General features: G+C 37.0%; 1 protein-coding gene across 1 annotated transcript in view; it reads left to right on the top strand.

The window, feature by feature from the left end:
- SBF1 (SET binding factor 1) overlaps positions 1-12,258 on the top strand; it is a gene marked incomplete in the record, with an annotated part of 3,250,730 nt that overhangs the window by 2,310,208 nt on the left and 928,264 nt on the right. The window contains 1 exon segment of the mRNA XM_044088658.1: positions 3,883-4,079. Within this exon segment, the coding sequence (XP_043944593.1) occupies positions 3,883-4,079 (197 nt within the window).

Below are 12,258 nucleotides of genomic sequence, written 5' to 3'. Positions count from 1 at the left end.
GCAAAGCTTTCCTGAGAGGTACATTTTTACTAAGGCCTCCAATAAGGGAACCATCACCTCCATGGGACCTCAATTTGGTACTGACTACTCTGATTCTCCCACCATATGAACCAGCTTCCTCTTGCCAACTAAAATTTCTAACTTGGAAAACAGTCTTTTTGATAGCCATTACTTCAGCTAGGAGGGTTTCAGAACTTCAAGCTTTGTGCATACACTCTCCCTATTTAGTTTTTCACAAAGACAGTCTATCTCTTAGAACAAATCCTTTATTCCTTCCCAAAGTATGTTCTGAGACCAATTTCAATCAGTCCATTGACTTGCCTGTTTTCTTTCCAAACTATGGCAACAAGGCAGAATATAAGCTACACCCATTGGATATCCAAAGGCAGTTACGCTTCTACTTGTGTAGAACAAAGGAATTTAGAAAATCTGACCAATTATTCGTCTCCTCAGATAACAGAAAAGGTGCACCAATATCAAAAGTTAGCATGTCAAAATGGCTTACTGACACTATTACCTACGCATGTAATTTTCAGCATAAACAACTGCCAGGAAAGATTAGAGGCCACTCAAAGAGAGCTATGTCAACTTCGGCCACCTTTCAGGCCGGATTACATATGGACTCAAGCTGTGCTGAAGCCACATGGGTCAAACCTCATACCTTTATCACTCATTACAAAGTAGATGTGAACTCCCAGAACAGGGCTTCCTTTGGTTCCACTGTTGTGAAGAGTTTATTCCCTTGAGCCACCCAAAAAGAAGGCACTAGGGATGCTGTCCCAACCAGCAAGAATGAAGGCGAGATGGGATAACATAACATTAAGAAGTTATGTACTCACCTTAATGTTCCATATTTGTTGTCCATAATCTCACCTTCATTCTTGCGTCCCACACTCCTTCCCCCAACCTTTGCTCCTGGAGGATCGAGAGGAATTTTTATTGGTTGTGAATTGTGTTCTCTGCTTCCTTTCTTGTCTCATGACACATAGGCCAATAACTGTTACCATTGGGATTTTGTATATGATTTCAAAATATGTTAGTAATTTCCAAACAAGATCTGGGTAATATTCCCTAAGCATGATGGGATAGGGTATAGCCTCGAGCCAGTGGAAGCTCTCGAGCTTTAGTAATAGGCCGAGTCGGAACCGATGCTCGGTTTCTAACCCAACCAGCAAGAATGAAGGCAAGATTATGGACAGCAAACATGAAACGTTATGGTGAGCACATAACTACTTCTTCTTACGGTATGGGAATTTGGGGCACTGTTTTAAATTCAAAATGCTGTTGTTAGACTCTTCCTTGCTGAGAGAGTGTTCCCTGCTGACAGAGTGTTGCCATTGCAAGAGAAAGAACTTAATCTGCTCACCTGCTTGGATGACTCATTGTTGGTAATCACATTAAGAGACTCCTGTTTGGGAGCTCCTGCATTTGGTTTCTGGAGGACTGCACAAATTGAAAGAAGCCCCTTTAATCTTATTTCAAGACAATTTCCTTTATAGTTTCAACAATGTACAGTGTTGGTCATTCCTTCCCACAGAGATGGTGGAGGACGTCATATCTTCAGCAGCCTGGCCAAGGGTATGTCATATATTCAAGACTCGCAGACCCTCTTGTGCCTCATTTGGTAAATGGTCAGCAGTATCTGAACACTGATTTTTACATGTCTGAGAATGTGGATGTTGCTTTTGGATGTCAGTGACTGCAGAATCGGCAAGCATTCACAGATGATAATCCAGTATCCTACACCTGTTGCTGGATCCTTGAGTGGTAGAGATCGTCTAATAAATTTCATTGCAGGCCTTCCTGTTATGGAACTGAACCAGTCATGGGTTGCGGTGATGCCTTCACTAGTGGGATAAGGAGTGCATCTTGATTCCTCAGTGATTCAAGAAAAATATACTTAACTCCTGGTGAGGGTTTGCACGCATACTTAACTAAAGCTGAGAATAGTATTCCTTGTTGTTGAAGATCTGGAAAGGGATGCGAGACTGAAGGTACCTCCAGTTTGTTTGACATGTGATAGATAAAAATGTAGGGTGATATATAATAACACACGTGCACAGATGGGCAGTGCCTCTCTCTCACATTGAGAAGTGAGCATCACTTTCTCAGCTCTTCTCATGTAGGGTAAGCTGAAAATAGTAATAGGATCTCGGCATTGTTTAAGCATGTCCTTAAAAGATTTATATATCTCAGTCCTCCTTTGAGGACTCCTTTGCCTCCTTGGGGTATAATTATCATGTCTATGTGAGCCCATTTGAGGCTGTGGTTTGGAGACTGATGTGTGCCTTTTATAAGAGGTTATTCTTTGTAGAAAATGGGAGGCAGACAGCCATTCATTCCTGCAGTGTGCACTCCCAATGCTAGTTCTCTCCGAAGAGGGATGCGTAAGTTTCACAAACTAGGAGAGATTATATTTCTTTTCTGTAGGGTAGTAAGCACTTGCAGTTGCCAAGCAAACCATCTCTAAGTGGATCGTTTACCAGTTCATCTTTTACCCTCAGGCAGCTTAATGCTTGTTGACAAATGCTTCTTTTAGTGCCACTCACCAGGAAAATATTGTTTGCTGTATAAATAGGTCTCTGTTGTGGAATTTATGGCACAGACACTTCATTAAACATTATTGCTTGGTGCATGAACCATGGAGTTGGTATTCTTTAGTACTTTGCTTCAGAGCGCAGCCTTCTGAACCTTCGTTTTTTTTTGTCGTCCTTTAACAACTGCAGTACCTAGATTCTTTTTGGCCATGGAACTGTTGAGGAGGACCCCTGTTATCAGATATGACGGGAACATACTTAGCCTATCTTTTGCTCTGTTAGAGTTCCTTCTTGGTGAGTCTATTTACCTACCATGTTCATTGTGTGACACTGCTGCAGTCATTACACTTGGGTTATCCTGCCGTCAGGCGGTTCCCCAGCCGGCCTGAGTTGCAGTCATTAGGTTGTCATTGTTTCTCTAGAAAGCAATTTGTTGCTCAAGTTGTGGATCGTAGTGCAATGCGTTTTTTCAAGACCTTGGAAAGTAGGTTGTTTTGCACATTGCCTATTGATTTTTCTGTTGTCAGAATATCTCACCTGGACTGAAAAATAAATTACACAAAGAGCAAAAGTCTGAGAAGACCACATTCTCACCTTTTGTGGTTAGTGCTTGACTTTGTTTTCATTCTGTTCATAGTGGGATAGTCTGCAGGCTAAGTAAAATCTGGCAGTTAGTTTACCCTTGAAGTGGCTGATGACCCTGGATAAACAGTTGTAGGTGTTTTATCCTTAACTTTGTTGTCCTCCAGCTGTAGGCTGCATGGCATGACATGTTTATTATGATTTACTCAGTCTGAGGCTTTCTAATCATACTTGAACCTGCTGAAGTAGCCAGTGGTAAATTAAGAGAGCAGTGCTCTGATCAGTTTCCTTCTTTCTTCCTTGTTCTAGGTGAGTTAATCAAATGGTGAGGTAAAGTAATGTGGAACAGCACTGCAGTATTGCAGTTACTTTAATCTGAGTGTGACAGTGATTCTTGAGCTTGTACTGAATATCCCCTTAAAGGAAGACAGTTTTGTTACTTTCCCTTTTCCATGTCTTCTTAGGTTCATTACCCTACCAATGTGTGTTCTTTCTTCTTTCCCCTTCTCATGTAATGAAAAAAAAGGGTAGCAGAAACTGAGTAACCAGTTGTCATTGACTGACTGATTTCAGGTAGTGTACTGTCCACAAAATAAACTAGCAATGAATCCATCTCTCCTCTTTTGAAAGACTTGAAGCTGCACATTTTGTTGGGGATTAAACTCGTGCATTATTTAATGTGTACATAAAGGATTATATACCTTTTTAGTTATGGTATGCACACAGTTTATTTTTACAGCATGCTTTCCTTCCTTTTTCCTAGTTACCCAGGTCTGTTAATAGTCCCTCAGACTATTCAGGACAACACTATACAAAAAATTTCTCGCTGCTACCGCCAGAATCGTTTTCCAGTAGTATGTTGGAGAAACTCTCGAACCAAGGCAGTGCTCCTGAGATCAGCTGGTCTGCATGGCAAAGGTGTTGCGGGACTCTTCAAAGCACAGAATGCCCCATCAGCAGGTATGCTAGTTTAGCAGTGGATTATGATAAGTTCTTCTAGATTACTTTACATAGCATTAAAGTGAAAGAAAACAAAGCTTTCATAATGGTAGTAACACTTTACTCAGTAGTTTAAAAGCAGAGCTTTTATTATTTTTCTTTCCTGTGCAATCATTATTCATTATAACAGGCATAGCTGTGCATGCTTAATCATTTTGTATGAGAAGTTGTTTGTTTCCATACATTTTACAGTGCAGGAATGCCTTTTGCCATAGTACCAAAGCCAGGCACAGTAAAGGAGGTTGCTGTTTCCGTATTACTGAAGCAAACATTAGTGAAAATTCATTTTATCTAAACAGTGTGTGTTAAATTGTAAATGACATATAAATATAATACATGTCTGTTGTTGTAGCTCTTTCAGCTGGCATGTTGCTGGTCACTTTGACTGGAAATTCTTAATTTAAATTTTTTAACAGATGTGATAGTCATTCCTTAGTAGTAGTACTTGCTTGAAACCATGGACAGTTGTCAAGAACACTAGACCATGCACGTTTTTTTGCAATGAATTACGGTATATGTGTATGTACTTATTGCCTTCCGGTGTTAAGCTCATCAACAGTACTTGCAAACTGAAATTTCTCTGATTAGCATTTACCCCTTAACCCAGGTCTAGCTTGTATAGAGGGTTAAAAGACTGTGGTTATGGGAGGTGCCAGACTCCCCTCACAGTAGTATTAGAAAATGTTTATAGAAAGTATAAATTACTGTTAAATCCAAATTAAGTAGAATTTGTAAATAATTATAAGCTGCCCCCATTATTCCATGAGTTAAAAGTACAGTAAACTTAGTTAAATGCTCTTGCTATTTCTTGACTAATGATGATATCAGATTCCAACAGGAGTCACCACATGGAAAAGTTGAATAAATGTAATATCTTTTATTGAGCCATAAAAACACACAAGCGCTTTCACGTAGTTGGACTACGCTTCTTCAGGTGTATTTAACATTAAAAACTTGCCTTCTTATATACAGAAATTTTTGGCGCGCAAGCCAAAAAAACAATAATCATTAGTTAATAATGTAATTAACAGCAGCTGTTATTTGAAGTGACAGTGGAAGTTTAAAGCAAATCAACAGACCTGCCTGCGACCGCCAGAGAAAACACAAATCCAAATGAACAAATGGCATAAACATAATACCACTCCATATGTTTGTAACATTATACCAAACTAAATCTAAAAAATGCTAAAAGCGCATATAAATATTACTATTGTGTACCCCGATGAATAAATAATGAACTAACATAGAGATGTAAAAACCTATTTTAAAGGTTAGTTAGACAAATCTAGGTTGATGTAATAATTAAAACTCTAGTAAAACAACTAACTAAGCTCCGCTTCAGTATTGGTAGTGAAACATATGTAGTATATAGAAATCGGCTCAACAATGAACCCAAATATAAATTTAATATATGCAAAACAATGCCCAAATCTCAGCTTCAAATAGTCAGTGATTCATAGTATAAAAAACTTGCCACTTTAAAATGTTGACAGTTAAGATGTACGCAATTAAGACATTCATCATCAACTAATAGAATATATTAGGAAGACAACTCAATAATGCGTCTTCCAAAATTAAAGAAGTACAAACATAGTATCCAGGTCTGTTAAAAAAACCAACAGTCAATTATCATAATCTGTGAAAACACTCAAATAAAATAAAGTCTAGTTAAAATGTATTAAAAAACATTGAGCGACAATGTTATTTATAAAAAACACCAACATAATCCTGAATGATCATGCTCTGTGTATAGAATAAAATATGTAGGGATGACTAGTTCATTAACAAACGGTATATACAAGTGTAGTTTTAAAAAGTCTAAAAGTCAAGCAGTACGCCTTCTAAGGTAAACATCTTGTGAAACAAAATGCCTATATTCATCTGCCTTAAGAACATCGCGTATCAACAACGGAACATCGCATATCAACAAAACGATATAACAGTATGCATATACAAAATAAGTGCACTTATTTGATATAAACCAATATTAAATCTGAAGTTATATTAAAACATGCTTGAAATTCAAACATGTTACATACTAAACAAAGGCTATAGCGTTCATGAAACTCTTAAATAATGCATTCTACATAATCGTGCTATGGAATACCTAAATTCAACATCCCTTGTATAAAACTGCTGATAGACAGTAATAATCAAAATTTATACTGAAAATAATACCTGTTACGTTTGTAAAACTCATGAATGAAAGCATGTAAGAAGCAATAGTTTAATATATCTGAGCGTAATAATGCTGGTACTTCACTCATCGAACCATACTGAACCCAAATTGTACTAACAGCTAAATGTAAAAAGGCCATAAAAGCAACAAAGTTCATATTGCTAGTGTCAAAGTTAGAAAAGTGAAAAAATTATGAAAGTGGTGTGACGATTAACCATCATAATATTTTCCTTCCAACTACCTATGAAAATGAAAAATCAAAAAATAACGAAAAGATTGTGAAACCAGTATTTTTATATATGACAATAAATACCAAGGAACACTCTTGTCAAAATGGTGAAACGAGTGGAAATATTATCTCTGAGAGCACTTATATAAAATATTATAGTGATCATTTAAACTCAGTATAGGTGTATATAAAAAAATATATAAAAATATATTATAAATTTAAAGAATAATATATATATGTCTATGAACTGTTTAATGAGTTATTACTAATACGTATAAGTAAATTATTTGTAAACAAAATATATGTGAGAGGGAAGAATATAAAATGTGAAGAAATATGAGTATAAAAAAGTATATATACCTGGATATGTATATATAAAAAAATATAAAAAATGAAAAATATAAAAAATATATAAAATATATATATGTACATGCCAATCCAATATGCATGTACATATGTATAAGTATATTAATTACAATCAATTAATCTACATGTGTATCTTAAACAAAAATATTAAGTATATATTTAATATGAATTATCATGCCAATATAGAAATATGTGTTGATGTATTAATGAATCATGAAGGATAGATGAATTATTCTCTTTTAGCTGGCATGTTGCTGGTCACTTTGACTGGAAATTCTTAATTTTAATTTTTTAACAGATGTGATAGTCATTCCTTAGTAGTAGTACTTGCTTGAAACCATGGACAGTTGTCAAGAACACTAGACCATGCACGTTTTTTTGCAATGAATTACGGTATATGTGTATGTACTTATTGCCTTCCGGTGTTAAGCTCATCAACAGTACTTGCAAACTGAAATTTCTCTGATTAGCATTTACCCCATTAACCCAGGTCTAGCTTGTATAGAGGGTTAAAAGACTGTGGTTATGGGAGGTGCCAGACTCCCCTCACAGTAGTATTAGAAAATGTTTTTAGAAAGTATAAATTACTGTTAAATCCAAATTAAGTAGAATTTGTAAATAATTATAAGCTGCCCCCATTATTCCATGAGTTAAAAGTACAGTAAACTTAGTTAAATGCTCTTGCTATTTCTTGACTAACTGCAAAGAAGTAAGCAAACCGGTGAGTATCAGTTACACTACTAACACAACATTTCTTGTATATGTTAAGTTCATAGCACAGTCCTGAGTTCTTAACAATTCCCAAACCATACATACTTTATTTCTTGAAATATGTAGTGATGATTAATTGCATGAATTTTCCTTGATGCATTCTTCAGTTAGCAGGTGCTTGTTTCTGTGAACATTCTTGCCAACATATGCATCCATGGAGATTCTCCAGAGCGTTTTTATCATAATTCTTGAATGTCCCGAATTTCACTGTATGTCCACATTTTTACTTCATATTTTTGATCTGTTCAATTCCGCGGCGGTGCAGTGGTAGCATTGTTGCCTCACAGCAAGAGGTTTTCCCGTTCAATTCTCGGCTTGGGTTGGGAGTGCCTTCTGTGTGGAGTCTGCATGTCCTCCCCACGGTCGAGTGGGCATTTGAAAGACATGCGTTGAATGGGCGTGCCTTCGTTGAAGGTTGGGCATCGGGCTGTCAACTCGACACCATAAAAACCAACTGCCAATCATTAGCGGACCGGAGTTCCACTGTGGTGACCCCTAACTGGGAAAAGCCGAAAGACAAACAAATTTTTGATCTGTTCCTCATAAAGTTTATGGTTTTCTGACAAATCACTGAAGATTGAAGTCACTAAATGATGTATATTTTCTAAGTTTATAAGAGCAGTTTCTAAAATCTCTCCCTGTTTTGGAGCCTTTGCCCCCATTATTTTAGGCTTTGTCCAGATTTCTTGTAGTAAGAGAGTGATGGGTATGATTGATTCTTACGTTTTTATTTTATTTGTATTTGCTTAGCAGGATAGTTTACCTGAGTAAATAAAAATGTCCCTTTTAGCCGAGATACTTCACAATATAATATTCAGTAGTAAAGAAAGTGCACAAGACGTTTGACAAATGTAGATCATTGGGTACATATTAATAAACTTTAAAGTATTTGATATATAAAAAGCAAGAAAACATAAAGCAGTAGAATTTATCCCATTTTCTTCTACTGAGGCAGGTCATCAACAGTATTGTTGAAAAAGTGCTTAAAAGGCCAAGTAATCACCCTCCCTCCCCTCCAGCTTCACTATTTTTTTTCTTACTGCTGCAGTGCACATTACTAGCCAGTAAGGGTTTTATGGTTTTCCTCTTCATTTCTATTCTGCTTTCACACTGTAGCCTGCTGCATAGTTTATCTTAAATTGTATTGCTAGTGTTATTAGAGTTAATCATCAGTTTGATTATTTTCCTTTTTGAACGCAGTAGTAGTATGATGAAAAACCCAGAAACTTTTTGCTCACGGCATTCTTTTGGTCAGAAGATTGTAAGACTAGACTTCTGGTATGTGTTTTATCTTGCTGCAGTGAACATTGTTTTATGTCATGTACCACATCAATAGTCTTCTGTTGACAAGTTGGAAGAGCAGGTGGACAAGAAACTCGTAGCTTTTGTGTGACCTGGTGCACTAGGAGAATAGTGTAGTGTGTTCCCCTGAGAACATGCTCTGTGGTGGAGGGATGTGAATGGATCAGCCTAGACTAGTATGGTAGCCCTTACAGGGGCCTTGTCAAGGAATGGGGATGCGTCCATATCAGGGGTATATGGGGGTCCATCCGCAGTGATGTAGAAACCCATGGTAATTAGCAGGGACTGATCTTAGGCCACATAACCAAATGTCCTAATGGCTGCCAGGATGACGTCTCCATCCGGCTCTTGCCTTATAGGAAAAGAATGGGTTGTGAACATCTCTAGTCCCATGAGGAATGAATTGGCTAAATGATTGCAAGGAGCTTGTGGTTGGCAGGCAACAGGGTGTGAAAAAAAAAAAAAGTTATACAGCAATGGGTGACAAGCCTGTATTTAAAACACCAAGGATCAATTTTTCATCTGTGCAGTCACTAGTGTACAGCTGCTCAGATCTTTTAGTGGAAGAATGAATTGTCAGTATATGGTGATCTCCCATTCATTCATGGTGGTATGGCCGCTGAGTTGGTATCTGTAAGCAGCAAGCATGTAGTGCCTGCCCTTTGCAAAAATGCCTTTTGCCTGTTTTATTTTAGTGTGCTATTCGCATTCAGAAGTTTTCACTCATTTGTGTTAGATGATGACAAATTAGTCACATAATTGCCGAGGAACTTTCTTCAGTGGGATGTTTCATTTTCAGTTGCATAACCAGTGTTTACTAATTGCCCAACTCTAAGAGGGCCCAGTATCCCAGTACGTATGTGCTTTTTTACTTTGGGTAACTGAAACATTTTTGAGGAGGTGGCACCTCCTCTATAGTCCAAGTATTTGGTGGTTACTAGAACTGGAAAGAACCTGGCATATTTGTACTAGTGTGTCAGAAGTCTTGGAGTGTGTTCTGTTCTTTTAACAGATGTCTTGTCTTAAGGTATTTAAAGGCAAGTTCTTAGAAGTACCTCTCTCAAATGCAGGTTTGTCAGAAGATGGTGAAGGCTTTGTGGTGGCCAGGGGTAATAAGGCAATTGGTGATCTAAAAATGTCAATTTTTGTCTTTGTTCATAACCTGTCTACTACCGTAACACAAGTATGTAATATATGCTATGCTTAGTGTCCACTGAAGTTGTGCTATGAATGATTGCACAGAAGTTTGATGCAGAATTACAAGTGAAGCTAGTGCTGGTGTGTGATCCATTAGCTACAGCAGTACTGTTAATCTAGTTATACCACTGTGAATTATCCTTATCACATTTCAGCATTTGTGTAAGACATGTACGTTCACCGAATCTATATTTGTTTGTCCCCCACTGATATGGGCTGATGGCTCTTCTACTGCCACCCACTTTGGCCTATTTATTTGGAGAGGGACCTGGGCATCTCAAGATGGGTAAGCTAGCGGAGCTTATTCAGTCCCATCCTCCCATGCTACTCCTACAAACATCCAAGCTGCTGATTGAACTATGGGCACCTGTGCTTTAGTCAGGGCTTCATGAGTCTATACTGCAAAGCTGGCTTGAATGCATGATTTTTTTGTGTGCTACTTGTAGAGAGGATGTGCTCGCAGGAATTTGGATGGCTGTTCAGAAGTGTGAGAGAGGAATTAGTTAGCAACAGGGTTATAGTAGCTTACACTTTGAGTGGTGTTCTGTCACTCAACTATTCATTGTGATGACCAGCATTTATAATGTCTGTATAACTGTAAGGCTTTGTTGATTTGATTAAAATAATTGAAATTATTTTGCATTAATAGTTTGTATATTAAAGAATGAAGTAAAAAGGCATTAAATGGTGTAGCAAGATTTAAAAATATTACATTGGCAGAGTCCTGCATCCACATCTAGACTAACATGATCCTAGAACTCTGCCAAATTGCCGAATGTTGACCTGTTAGTTTTATATGAATAGTGCATGTAATATATTTAGGATCCTTTAGAAATTCAGTTAGGCATCTGTCAAAGCATTTACCAATCAAAAATAAAGATTTGAGACTAATTTGAAAGTAATTGTAAATCTCATGCTTACTACCTTTAAGTAGTGGAGTAATAGTAGACTTTTTTCAGGCCTCAGATACTATGTCTTTTGAAAGAAGACATTAAATTTAGAATGTAAAACAGGGCCAAGCCTTTCATGAATATTCTATATTAAAACAGCTGGAATTTTATCAGATCCCATTGAAATTGAAATTGACTTTCCTGTCTCCCCCCCCAAAGAATTAATAATAGTGAATTATTGGAACAAATAGTGAACACTCCTGCCAGGGGATCAAACGTACTGGATCTGCTACTCACCAACATGGGAAAGTGTTAAATACCCATGGTACTCTGGGACCAAATGTGTTTGGAGTGTGTGGCTAGGCATGTAAAGGTAATCCTATTAACCTATGAGTTTGTTAATATGTGCTAGTGTACAGTTTGTGGAATCACGGTCATTACTTGCTTCTTCATGCCAGTTCATCTCAAGATATTAAACCAGTGATTTTGTTGTAGTTAAATGATAGTCATATTCTTTCAAGACCATGAACAGAAATATAATCTCAAAACTGTTGATTAATATTTATACATGAAGTATAGATTTCTCAACTGCATATTTGATGGTTCATATCACCTAATATTATTCCTTGTTTGTAATTTAATTACTTGTCAGTAGTTAGGATGTAGTTTTGAGTATTTCTAAATTCATTGAAGGTTTCCTGTAAGTTACAGGTAATCTTATTTTGCTGTCAAAGAATGGTTCATTAAAAAACAACAAAGATTTCCAGAATATTGTTTATATATACTAATGTTGACTGGAAGGATTTCTCCATTAATAGTAAGATACCATGACCTAATTTGTTAAGCTTCTTGCCATCACATTGAGTGTATCCTGGAAATGTTAAATTTGTTACATCCCAAGCTCCAGTAGTAGCTGAGATTGAGGTTTTCTAGTTTTGTAATACTGTGGAGTTCTAAGTGTTTCCTTCCAAGACTTTGAGCATTACAGAAGTGCATCTTTACAGTATTAAGTCTTCTGTTCCTTCTGGAGTTGATATTTGACCATAAGTGTGTTTCCTAAGAAGACACTATGTAATTCTGAAATTTGCTGCTGATATAACGTGCCGCGTCATGACTTGGGAGCAAGCTGTCTTTCAAAAACATTGTATGGTCCCAAATAAACTCTTCCTAGTATTTGATTCATTGTAAAGAGTAGGTTAAAATTAA

Source organism: Protopterus annectens, chromosome 11.part0, assembly GCF_019279795.1.
Source record: "Protopterus annectens isolate FY-2018-M chromosome 11.part0, PAN1.0, whole genome shotgun sequence".
NCBI classification, from domain to species: domain Eukaryota; kingdom Metazoa; phylum Chordata; order Ceratodontiformes; family Protopteridae; genus Protopterus; species Protopterus annectens.
The sequence above is the reverse complement of the archived record's forward strand: the minus strand, read 5'-3'. Positions and strand labels throughout refer to the sequence as shown.